Genomic DNA, 13,787 nt, shown 5'->3' with positions numbered 1-13,787 from the left:
ATACTACACTTGTCATTAGACTTCAGGAACAATGTGAATGGATAGCCACAGGTAAACTGAAAAGTAGAGTTGAGGGACACTGCTTTCTACAGCCTTAACATCAGCACCCGTTTAAGATGCTCCTCGTCCAGGGTTTTGGTTCATAAGTCTTCTCAGATCAGGACATAAAACCTGATGTTTCTGGCTTGTGTGTATTTTAAAAGAACGCATTGCATCTTTTGAAAGAGTAGGTGGTTATGCAATAGCATTTGAGCCCCTGTCGATATGAAATGTTATGAACATGAAGCTAATTAGCGCCTGTCTATGGCTGCTAGGTATATCGGACTATGTTCATACAAAATGACGCTGCAAATTATGGATAATTATTCTCTTAACTTTCCTTGGTGCACCTTAGAAAAGTGACATCAGACAAGATTCCAGCTTTCCTACCTCATTATGAATGATTAAGTGTACATGGTTTATCCCCTCTTCATCTTTAAAATTGCACTGATTTATAGTAGGCCTACTTATATGCCCTCAAATCGCTGGAATGTACACTGTATATAGCCATTTGACATGACATATCCCCATGGGTGATAGGGCCTGAAGAAGCTATAGTTAGGGGCCTCATCCTTCTCGTTATGCCAACAGTTAAAAATATATGTCTGACTTGAATTGTAACCTCCTTTAATAGGCTACATGTTGTGTGTTATTTAGGCAGTCACATTTAAGAGACAGTCATTGTTATTTGTGACTCAATAATTACAATAAAACAATAACAATAAAGTCCATATTAATTCAATTTTTCTTGCCTAAAAATGTAGAAAATATATATTTTTTTTAAATATGTGTCTCGCTCAAATTCTTACCTCCTTTAATAGACTACAACATGTTTTGTATTGACATACTATAATTCTTCAGTGAAGAGAGCCCTTAACGGACCTTTTAAAACCCAGTTCAACAAAAAAGAAAAACTTTAACAACCTACAATTCGCAAATTAGGTTTTTGGAAAAAGGAGAGCCTTGAGACAATTAATTAAAAATAATGTTACCTAACAATAATAACAATAACAACAGCAACAAGGATCTGTCACACAAAGCATTCAGACCTGACCCAGCAATATTAAATATTCATTTTGATGGCTATAGACTCGAGAAACAATATAGTATGATTATATTAGACTCGAGAAACAATATAGTATGATTATATTTAATATAATCATACCATCAAAATGAATATTGAATTGAATATTGAATGAATTAAATTAGTGTGAGTTCCCCACATTCATCAGCATCCCTCGTCCCGGCATCACTTCCTCACCTGCCCTTGGCTAACAACAGACGTCAGCTTAGGGTTACATAAACACATTTTAGCAACCGAAAAGATTTTACATGCATTGAAAACATAAGCTGAACACAGTGTTTGCCAGTGGTTTGTCATGTGGCTATGTGGACTGTATCAAGCATAATATTCATATTTTTGAATTAAACGTTTCAGAATATTGATATATCATTTGTCACAATAACATTTAGTGAATGTGAATATAACCTATTAACCGTAACTGTACCTAACATTTTTAATGTGGCCTTTGTTTTTTCTAATGCAAAAGACCACTTCTTTGAGTGATCAGTTTGATCCTGTGTTTTTCAGTTCATTCACCCGATGAAGCTAGCGACAGCTTGTGTCTCAATAAATTAAAGAAGATGCTGCTGTACTCATTTCATTTGTATTTTATGCTATACACTAATACGGCTCCTACTTTTATTATCTTTTAAGGCGTAATTTTTTTATCATACCTTGTTTTGCAAATCGTCACCGTCCTCTTCCCAATACGAATTTTGAATGCAAAATACATACTGATTTGGCCTGTTCTGGCTTTCATATAAAGTTTGTTTAAACCAAGGTATGAAAATAATTAAGTTTCGCCGAATGTTTTAATTTTATCATTTCATTGTTGTTCCTTTCATCTTGTTTGTATTCATGATTTTCTTGTTTGCTACTTGATGCTTGTAGCATGTCAATTCGTAGGAACTTGCTACAGTTAACCACCATTGTCAACCAGCACGATCTCGTACTGTTGTAAGTAACAGTTGTAATTCGGTAACAAGTGTGTTCCTAGTGTAGTATGCTATCCCTGAACGTCAGCTGTTACCTGTCTGCTTCGTGCCATGAGGCATGTAATGCCGTGACATGCGTCCTCCTAAGTTCTCTGTCCCTGGCTGTTGTTCAAGCCACCTTCCATATTGACCACCCTGCTTTCTTTCTTCCTTTGACCACAGTGTGCCTCCACGTTGTTTTAGGCACACATCTTTTACCCCTGCCTTCTTCCTCCCATGTCATTGCTGTCATGCAGTTGTCATCATTGATCTCTGTGTAGTGTATGTCATATATTAAGTGTCCACCTTCTTTTCAGTACTGTGTTTCTCAGTCTCTGCATGTTGGTCTTCTTGTCTGTACATTACCATGTCATGGTAACTTTCATGTTTGTAAACATTTTGTTTAAGTTCAAGGTTTAATGATTGTATTGAATCAATGTTTCATCAACATATAATTAATTTGTACCACAGATATTTCTGACTACAGCATGTTGTCTCCATGGCAATGCAGCAGACGTCAAACTGAATTTTTTTTTTAAACATCCTGTTTATACATACAGTAAATGTTAAATATATTGTAAGTCATTTTGTACAGAAGCAGCAGCAGCAAGAACAGTAATAACAACAACAACAACAACAACAACAATAATAAAAGAGTTGATGTTTATGTTAAATCTTGTTTGTATTGTTGTTAGCCTCTTAAAATCAGCTCACGCTGGATGGGTCATCCTCTTGAAATATGGTTGAATAAATAAATAGAATAACATGTATGATGTGTTTTAAATGCCACCTTTCAGGCTTGTGGATTTTAGCCTTGATTTCTACCTGGGTGAATTATGCTTGGAAAACTAGATTACATAGAAATTCCAGGCTGTCCCTGATTACCCAGTTTCAGTGGCAACACAATAAATGAATTGTCAATTAAGTATCTCAATATAGAAATAATCACACTTCCTACAGTACAGCCAATTTTGTATTTGTCACAATTGTGTATTAAATTTCGTTTGATGTATTTATGGGATGCAAACCTGTCCTGCCCTTTTCCTATGGGTTTTTCCCCAAGCTTCCAATTCCCTTCCCTTAGGTGAGACTTTCTTTAAACCTTGTTTAGCGAACCCACTGCCTGCCAATAATGATGATTCTGAATAAAAATGAAATGCCAATTGGCAAATCCGGCGTCACAAAAATATGTTCTATTTTATTTTTTTATGCCCGCTGCTGTCTTGAAATCTCCAAAAATAAGAGGTGTATATTTCTTCGTAATTATATAAATTTAAACCATTTAACCATCCAATTTACATTCACCAATATAATTTAATATTTATTTATCTTTCATGTTTTGGGCAAAACTAAATTGCTAAATAAGAAAATAAAATGTTATTCTTATTTTTTTTCCGGCGTCCACTGATGATCTTTAAAACAAACAAGTTTGTAAAACAAGTCTCGCCTTTAAATGTTAAATGTTGCCTACTGCATGTGGAACCTTGGTGGATGAGATGCCTGTTTTTCAATCCCATGTTTTTCTCAAGTAAACACTACTCCGCACCTAAGGCTAACACACACTGCATTGGCTGATGGCCAGCCAATTAATTCCATGGCGGCCGCAATGCGATGAGATGCATCTTTGATGATCTGCTCATAGTGTTACCGACAGGCTTTGTCAAACACAAACACATGGATTCATGTGTGCCCAGTTTATGCTACATGTAAGATTTGAAGAGCATCATCTATTAAGTTTCATTGTACTCATAATTCACTAGTTTACATACTGTTAAATCATGATCTCAATAATTATTTAAAAGGAGTAAATGCAGTCAAAATGTTACATATTACATAAAGCAAGGCACAAATTATTATTTTATAATTGAATTATAGATAAAGAAAACAGTAGCACTTTAATTTATAAGAGAAGCATTAAATTGCCTTCAGTCTGTTATAATAATGTCATATCACACCCAAACATGTGCAAAAAACTGAATGTCTTTGTTTTGTAAACCTGAATTTCCCTTTCCAAAAGCTTTTAATTTATATTAGCTGCAAGACAACCTATTTTCACATATTTTTGCTCGGTCATCTTTGAACAATTCATAATTGATACTACACTTTATATTTTCATCTTGTGATTGGCTATCAGATTCAGACGCAAATTTATTCGTTCAATCAGGAAATAAAAGTAAAGTACACTTTCGACAAAAAAATAACAATATCAATTCTAATATGCATACCGTAATATTGATCTATACCCGTTTGGTAACATTTAGAACGTGTTGTGTGCAGGTTGCAAAACAGCTGCCCTCGTATAATGCCTTTTCTTAACTACCTCACTTCAAGTAATGCCCTTTCTTGTTTACTGTATGCGTACATTTAATTAGTCTGTTTAATTGTGTATTTTCATTACAAAAGGAAGTCTAAAAATCAATAATATAATAGCAGATATATTACAGAAAGAGCACTTTTATACAAAATAAAATTTTTGAACAGTTGTTGATAAATTTATTGCTGATAACAAGAAAGTTATTAATAAGCATAATGGTCAGTAAAAATCTCAAACACAAAAATGTCATCACTAAACATTTCACATAATGTATACACATATGGGTTAAACAGATCATGCACAGAAGGTTACTATTTTAAATCCTACTGGCTATTTAAGTAATATGTTGGAATGTGGTACATTTTAACGCTTAAGGAAGAGTTACCCTAGGCAGCTCCATATGACTCCAATATTGTTGTTGTTAACAAGATTGATCATTATAAGTATATCAGTATAATACTGTAGGTGCAACATGCACAGTCAAAGCACAGATGCAGCATATAAAAAGACTGCATCCCATCCTTTTATAAAGTTTAATTTGTTTTGCTGATATTTTTTTTTTCGTGTTTGGTAATACTGTAATACAATATTGAATGATGAGTGCAATAGGAAGAATGTTCACATGAGTTGTAAGATTGACTGTTTTTCCCATTGCACGAATACAAAACATTCATTATTGATTTTATAACGCACATAAAATAGATCCTTGTCACTTGATACTTTATGAAAAATACCTTTCTTTCTATATAAAGAAGTTTCAACACAAACAACAATTTGTTAATAACAAAAGCAACCGCTCACCGCGCGTCCTCCACACTTAAATATGGTACAGACGCAAGTTGTTATGTTGTAATTATTTAAATTAATCGAAAAGATTTAAATAATTAGAACGTTAATTGTACAAAGAAAAAACATTATTTAGAATGATCATTTGTACAAAATTAAAATACTTAGATTGAAAAAAAATAAAATTTCTTAAAAAAAAAAATAGAATACCAAGACGCGATTCGAACTCATGACCTTAAGTTCTTTAGAACACATTCTTAACCAACCGCGACATTCATGCGACATGCCCTATTACTGGGTAATGGCAGTAATGTTTAGTCCTTGCTGAAACCCCTGTTTTGTTTGTAGGTGTCACGGTGTCAGCTTAAAAAAATGCGATTAATGTTTGTTGGAAATCACCTCTAGTTTGTGTGTACAAAATTTCCTGCACGTCCATTCAAAACTGGCAATGCTAGACGCTTTTAAAATTTGAAACCCCTGTTTTGTTTTGTAAGAGTAGGGGGAACCCTGGGGTCCAACTCAAAAAATGGCAAACGTTTGTTGGAAATCACCTCTAATTTATATGTACAAAATTTAAAGCACGTCTTGGACTATCAAAGTTTTGGTAACAAGAACAAGTACAGCAGTGAGGGTCAGGGTCAGCGTATTTCGTGGACCAAAAAAAAACAGTAAACTTTTAAACAGTTATTTCCAACTTTGTGATGTCATGTGATACGAAATTCACCAGTCAAATGACAAGGATCTATTTAGGTGTGTTATAATTAAAGAATACCTAATGATCAAATTGTACACAAGCACAAAAAAAACAAACACTGTATTGTGATCTCTATTTTGTTGGCATTCGAGGCTTCATTATACCCTCTATATACAGTACCTGCTCTCATCACTAATGGAATGGACCATCTATTAAACATCTTACAGTGATAATGATTATGATATAATATGGTATTAAGCATGGAAGGAAAATGAGATTATGTTACTTTCAGCATGTAATAAAGTTAGTTGATTGTTTAGTTTATTTCTGAATATACAATGTCCAGTGGATATCTGGACTCAAGAGATTATGTAGATATGTCAAACTATTTTTGAGAGAAGAATGTTGCAGCAGAGGCAGTGAGGTACTTTGCACAGTATCTTTTTTTGTATTTATTCAATAAGGTATATAATCATTATTTCTACTTTTTCAGACCAATACTATATATGTATTAACTATGTAAACTTAATTAGATTAAAAAAAATATATATTTGATGGTCAGCAATATCAGGTGAAGTTCTGTCATGATATGATTTTTATTTTCAGTGTTTTGTTTTATTGCAGGCCATACTTTGAGGCCAAGAGCAATTTCAACCAGCAGATGGAGGTAAGGTCAAAACATATCTGCATATGATGTGAACCAAGACAAAGCCATAGGGCTAACATTTTTAGGCAAAGAAAACTGAATAAGTTATGACTAAAGTACTTCATTCTTATTATTTAGCTGAATTATACTATATTTCATATTGATTGGATTTGATTTATTCAGTGTAAACACCAAGGATAGCCCACAAAAGTCTAGAAGAAGACTTATTTCCAGTGGGGTCCTTCTGGTGGTGATTGGGCAGTACACCGGCAGACAATCCCCTACTCTTTTCCGTAGAGTGTACTGCGTTCTTTAAAATGCACATGGGCCATAAATGCACACAGGACCAACGGCTTAAACGTCTTATCCGAAAGATGGTGTGCTATTGTAACTTGTATTTCAGCCCTCCAGCTGAAAGACAAGGAGAGGCAGTGATGGGAATTGAACTGGTGACCTATGGTTCAGTGCACACAGTGGCTACCACCATATTAGCCGACTGAGCTAAGCTGCTCTTAGTACATAGTTTCTCAGGTATAAGCCCACATGCCCAATAAGCCCACATGCCCAATTTTATGTACCAGCCTTCCTCAGGCAAATGGCAAGGGTATGTTTTTACAAATATTATTTTAGTAAAAAATATCAGATATTGGTTTTGAATTAATAGTCATACAGTGCTGAAAAACTGCCATGTGATTAAAAACGAGATTCCCCGTATACCTGCCTACTGTACCCCCAAAAATTGGACCAATATGTGTTTAAGGTAGGTGGGCATATATCAGAGGAACTATTGCATGTGGGTTTGCCAATATTGATTATAAAGTATAAAAATAACATTCGTTACTTAGTTTAAAATTTTTATTGCAAAGGATACGCATGGTTTACACCACAGGTCGATGATTGCTAATTTAGCAAATTAATTATAGAATATTACTATATATATATTTTTTTTAAAGTCATTACACTGTATAAAGGTCATTACACTATTGATTTGCTAAACCAGCCTATGCTAGTGTGATTTTAATTCCTAATATGCAGTAGTCATTACAGAGCTTTCAATTGCACGACGACCGTGGTAGGACCGCGCATGCAAGAACGTTGAGTTCCCGTTGAGTTCTCGTTGCATGGATTTTCCCCCGAATCTAGGTTGTGCAGAGGATGGTGTGACGGTCACTCATGAGTGAATCCGTTTTAGCGTCACGTTGTTGCACAAATCCAAAGCTCTCCATTGCCTGCCCGTCTGGGAGGTCTCCAGATTGTCAGCTGCAACAAAGAAGCAAACGAAAAATTGATTACAAAAAAAACAAGAAATTTTTTTGTGATTATTGCATAGCCACACAATAAACAGTTAGAATGTAATTACCAGAAGTAAAAAATCCTGAAACAGAAGCTTTTTATAGAAGTATCCTGTTTCTCTCTAGTTTTGATTACCGGTATTTCAAAATATAAAATAGTCTGCCAGGGGGAGCCTGTATCTGCTGCTTGACATCTGTTTTTTGTTGGCTACTTTTAACTCATCTGTGCTTCTGTGTTGGCAATATCCCTAGAATAAGTGTACTGTTGCGACTTTTTAGCAAACTTTCTAGGACAGGTCTTATCTAGCAGCTTTTGGTGTTGTCAATTCAATCGATAACTTATTGTAACTTATCTAACATGGCATCATATTTTTGTTAAAACTTGCTTTTTAATTTTATCTTTAGCTCATGATCCATCACATCATTCCTCAACCGGATTTACTCAATCAGATATACTTCTACAAGGTCAACTACCAAAGTGTCTAGAAGACCTCCCTGGGGCAGTAGACAACAATAAACTAGATCTTTAAGAATTATTTCAAAACAAGGAATTACATTATTTATCAAAACTTAAATGCAAATGTAAAGAAAAAAAGGAGAGGGTAGAGGAATGTTTATACCAGATTTGTGCCCTATGGCTTTTGTCATAGTGCACCTAAATATGAGCATATCACATTTTTTTCAAAGGTGTCCTATACCTTTATATAGATATTCTACTTAGATTTGTATTGAAGTTTTTAAAGCTAAAATGTTCATAAGACACCATATACCCATGGTGGATCAGTGGTGGGGTTAGCGACGGGGGTGGGGGGCTGTTGACCGAGGCTTCGTTCTCACCTTCGTGCAAATTTCTAGTGCCGCTGCTGTTGTAGATAAAGCTTGATGTTAGTTTAATTTGCTTTTTGTGTCTTGCAGGAGAAGAAACAAAAAGTGCGGACGTTAGAGATCAAAGTTGCACGATCAAAAGAAATTTACTCACAAGCATTACACAATCTCGAAGAAATCAGTAGCGAAATTCACGAAAAAAGGAAAACTCAGTCAGTAAAGCTTGGGAAGAGAGTTGCTGGAGTAGGTGCGGAAGCAGTTCCTGAGGTTCACATAGAGAAATGCCGCACACCACCATCACATTTGAAATTCGGAACGCAGACTACGCCCTCAAAACGTCTAGCATCTCCACGTGATGAAATGGTCACACGGGATGACATGTTTTTAGGGATACCAAACAAAACGCAGACTCCAAAACGTCCGTTGAGCTTACAGGAAGCAATTTTACCCCCAGACCCACACAATATTCTGGGAGAACGAGGCTCCCTTGAGAATTTGGACAATATATCAGATAACGATAGCGTTTGTTCTGACCAATCTCAGGAACATGATACTGCACCTGTGACAAACGATGTGCAAACTAAAAGCACCATTTCGTATAGAACCCACAGGCGCGTATCCAGTGAAGCATCAAATGTAATGTTTGGTCTTAGCTCCAGTTCAACTCGATTACGAATTGCGAATTCATCAAGTTCCAGTGAGCCGCTACAAATTGTCCAAGAGATATCGAGTTTGAATATCTCGTCAGAAAATGCCTTCAGCGAGGATGATGCAGAAAAATTGAGTAGCATTTGTGAAATAAAATCTATTAAACAACTCCCCAACTCACAGCTTACCGAAGTAATAAGTGACGTTTGCGTCAGTGACAATTCTGAAAGTCAATCCACAATTAATGGAGAACATTTGGATAGTCCATCATCAGATAGTTCTAGAGTTCCAAAAGGTTCAACTTGTATAGGTGGTGAAGATGATAAAGAAAGCAGTACAGGTGCACTTCAAGATGGTGCATTTAACTGTAGTACAGAAACTACTATATTTTAGGAACCAGCATTCATTGTTTAATATTTTATTTTTAGCATTATCTTATTTTTTATTTTTTATAACTCATAATGCCAATGTGCACATTATATGAAATTAATGATTAGTTTTTATTTTCTATAATATTTGGCAGAGAAGCCATTTGATGATAGTATGGATGATGTAGAACACTAATTTTCAACTATGAAGTTGTGCTTCCGTTAATTTTTGTCCACACATCATATCTACAGTACACTTTTAATGTGGCAAATATTTATATTAATATTTCCTGTATTATGGGCATGGTGGTGTCATATCATGTCCATATATGGATGTGATGATATCACATCTGATCAATATATGGGCAAATCACAGGTATTTAATTTCCACATAAGATTTGATAGTGTGAACAAAACTTGACTTTAATGGAGGGAGAATTGGATGCCCAGTGCTATCCTAATACCGTGTGCTGATACTAATCAACAAGGTAGTCACGTCTGACTACAGGTCTTTAAATTCCGTCAACAGAATTAATATAATATGAGCACTTTAGTATAGTCATACACCATATGAGACATGCTTCATGAAAAACCCAGGTTTTAAATCATTACAAAATTTCATATAATTATGTAATAATAATATTACATATATTTTATATACTGCAGCGCATAATGCTGGAACTTTTATGGTCTATATATTCTATATTTACAGAGCATATTGGCCAGTTTAAGTTATTTCAATTCAATTAAAAGTACTGTAACGTTTATTTTCCTCAAAGAAGTGCAAATAATATTGTTACAGAATCTATAAAATTGAAGGAGTCAAGGCCGGAAAAAGCGGGAAAAAGCTGCTGGGATGCAAACAGAGTTTAAACGTCACGACTGCAATATAATGACAAAAAATACTTATAGGAACTGTAACATATAATTGTAGAGATTATAGGAAATGAAACAAATGGCATGGCATTAAGTAATAACATTGTCAGATGATGGATGGTTGGTTGCGAAGAAACGTTGGTTATAATTATTCCCAAAGGCTGGTTTCACTCAGCAATTGACAAACAATCTGATAAACATATGACATTTCTGGATGCACTGCATTATAGATAGATCAACCACAATGCCTGAAACTTGTAATTTTATATTGACTCATTCTTCTGTTTAGAAGCATTATATGGAAAACTGTAAAAGTAACTTAGTTTACTTGCCATTTTAAATGCATTATGTATACTGTACACCAAACAGAAACATATTTTGTGTGCGAGTACAATGCAGCAACAAAGAAGGAGAAAAATTATTGCCGTGCCCTGAATTATGGCACCATTGAGGTTGAGACTGTGCCTCAAACAGTCGTAAGAAACATTAGGCACTTTACACAAGAGGACGGGGAGCCGTCGAGAACGGCAATTCGGATTGAGCGCCCTATTGTTTACTGTGGTCTTCACACTCTGATGAGCACAAAACCACCGTCTACCCGTCTTCCTGTCCTGTTGCGTAAAGTGCCTATTATCTCCTGTCAAAGGTCAATCCTGTTCTACACTTTAATTGGATTATTCTATAATTTTAATACAGTACACTAATTTTTTGATACAGTAATTTTTAGTTGGAATTCTTTGTTATCATCAATTCTGCAGGGATTTAATTGGATAATTAGATTGTTTTGAATAGCGCGTGTAATTATTTCATAATCCATTCCTGTAGGTACAGGTTACACAGACAAAAAAAATGTTAGGAATGCTAAATTAATTTTTCAGAAATATCAATTTCATGGGAATGTGTCATTGAGCACTTGCCCACTCAAAACACAATTTGAATTTATTTATTTTATTGAAAACAGAGAGAAAGAAGTTTTGACAAACTGTCTATTTTCATAAAAGGTTTGCAAGAGAGAGAGAGAAAACTAAATATATTATTAGATTTTAGTTTTATTAAAGTATTTACACATATTTTTGCAATATTGAACTGAGTGTGTATATATATAATACATGTTGATGATTGTTATCGTCTTCATCATCAGCATCGCTATCATCAGTATCACCATCATCCTCATCACTTAATAGGACCTTATGATATTGTGTGTGTGTGATGTCTTGAAATATTGATCCCTAATCCAGATTTTTTTTTTGAGTTAAGAGGTGTTCTACTAGCTATCTCAAGTAGACTAGAGATGTTCCTATTACAACAGGGAATTAAAGACAATCAATTGGTGCCGACAGCAGCCTCAAAATGGAGGCGATAGACTAAGCTAAGTACTGTATCTACTTGATAAAAGCACAAATTGCTTGTTTGCAAACTGTAACATGACTATAGAATAGTAATAGCTATAGTTCCTCCAAAACAAAAAGAAAACTCATCTAAGAATTACTTGTATTTAACATTTCTTATAACTTATCACAAAATTTATTTCAGTTTAATAACCAATTACTTTCAATACTAGTTTTTTTTTTTATTCTGTAATCAGTTCTGTAACTGATGCCTTTTATTTTTTTTTACCCTTTTATCACAATTACAAAAACAAATTTTGTTATGATTTTATACTCTTTTGATTACAATTTATATATTTTTAATAACGTTGATAATATTTTGTAATTGTTATAATAATCAATGTTTGTTTTTTTTTTGTTTTTGTTTTTTTTAATTTTCCAATGCATATCTACAGAAGCGTATTGCTGCCAACTAAAAAAAAAAAAAAAAATTCAGATATTATCTCGTTATTACGAGATAGTATCTCGTAATTACGAGATAATATCTCGTAATAACGAGATAATATCTCATAATAACGAGATAATATCTCGTAATAACGAGATAATATCTAAAATTTATTTTTTTAGTTGGCAGCAATACGCTTCCGTACATATCCCTGTTAAATCAGAATATAGTAGCGTAACACTTATGGTTGAAGGCCCGGGCCCCTGGCCCTGAAGGGTCCCTTCTTTTATTACACAGCACTCATCTAAAGAGAATATACTGTAACTAGCAAATTAAAACTATGTTTCCTTGTGTTTAACTAAAGAATGCCCAATGTGGACTGGCATGACAATACTTTTATTTAACATCATTCCCAAGCCATGCGTTCCAAAGTCGAAGCTCCACTAACTGAAATGTTAAAGTAATTAAGAAAAGGCAACTGGAATTCACAGAGAATACAAATCAAGTTTGTAATATAACATGCTATGGTATGGTATATTTTTTATAGTCTGCTATGAAGGGCGTCCCTTGTAGGGCTAATCTATTACTAACGTGCATGGCACCTCCAACACATTCCCCGTGTCTTATCGTTACGCCAAAAAAATTCTGGATTGTTTTAACTGTTATTATTGGTACGTGGTTTTAGAGTCAAAGGTCGTCAGATCAAAAATAAAATAATAATTTGCCTATATATACAAATAACGTTATTTTAATTGCCAATCCCTAATATTGAGGTCATTTGGACAATACTAGCCATGAAAACTTTCCCCGAGCCCTACCAAGGAATATTTTATTGCCGAACAGTGGCGGCAGGATATATTTTCTGTGGGGGAAGGGGAGGCGCTAAGCTGTCCGACAGGGGGACTTGAGCTCGTAGGCCTAAGCTGGGAAAGGGTTTTTTTTTAAGGAGAATAACCCTGGATGGCCAGAAATATTCTCAAACTCTGACAGGCATGTGTTGGCTTGGCATTGGCCTATTTTTTTTAATTTTTTTTAGTAGGATTGCCCGACGAGCTCTGTCAGGTGGGGGCTTAAGCCCCTGCTGCCCCTCCCCCCTGATGCCACCACTGTGTCCATGGTACCTGAGCACCCTCTTTTTGTTCGAACTTTAAAAAAAAGGAAAAGTTAAGCCTGGTTTCTCTAAAATCGTGCGACATTGTCGCTACAGCATTTTCAGTGAAGTCGTACCGTATACTGCGTAGTAACCAACACAATCTGGAAAGCTACCAATTTGACCGACCAGTCAGCATCATCGAAAGACGTCAGTGATAGCTTGTAGCGATTATATGGAAACCAAGCTTTATATGGACGTTAACCACTAATTCATGGACAATTTTTAGAATATGGACCTCAACATTTATTTTTCTTAATGCAATTTCGGGGTGCGATTGCACCATCTGCATCCCCACAACCCCTACCCCCCTCCTTTTACATCCGCCCAGCCATGCAG

The 13,787-nt window shown here is 35.0% G+C and overlaps 1 protein-coding gene across 1 annotated transcript in view; it reads left to right on the top strand.

Annotated features, from left to right (window-relative positions):
• The window catches only part of LOC117114164 (SH3 domain-binding protein 5 homolog), a 23,226-nt gene extending 12,649 nt beyond the window's left edge, over positions 1-10,577 (top strand). Inside the window, exons 6-7 of the mRNA XM_033257732.1 lie at positions 6,495-6,537; positions 8,724-10,577. Coding sequence (XP_033113623.1) covers positions 6,495-6,537; positions 8,724-9,674 — 994 coding nt within the window. The 3' untranslated portion in view covers positions 9,675-10,577. The remainder of the gene's footprint in view (positions 1-6,494; positions 6,538-8,723) is intronic.
• The last annotated feature ends 3,210 nt before the right edge of the window (positions 10,578-13,787 follow it).

Source organism: Anneissia japonica, unplaced genomic scaffold (assembly GCF_011630105.1).
Source record: "Anneissia japonica isolate Jap-2015-1 unplaced genomic scaffold, ASM1163010v1 scaffold287840_len1291095_cov163, whole genome shotgun sequence".
In the NCBI taxonomy this organism is placed as follows: Eukaryota; Metazoa; Echinodermata; class Crinoidea; order Comatulida; family Comatulidae; genus Anneissia; species Anneissia japonica.
Note: the sequence above shows the minus strand (reverse complement) of the source record. Positions and strands in the feature narration are given on the sequence as shown.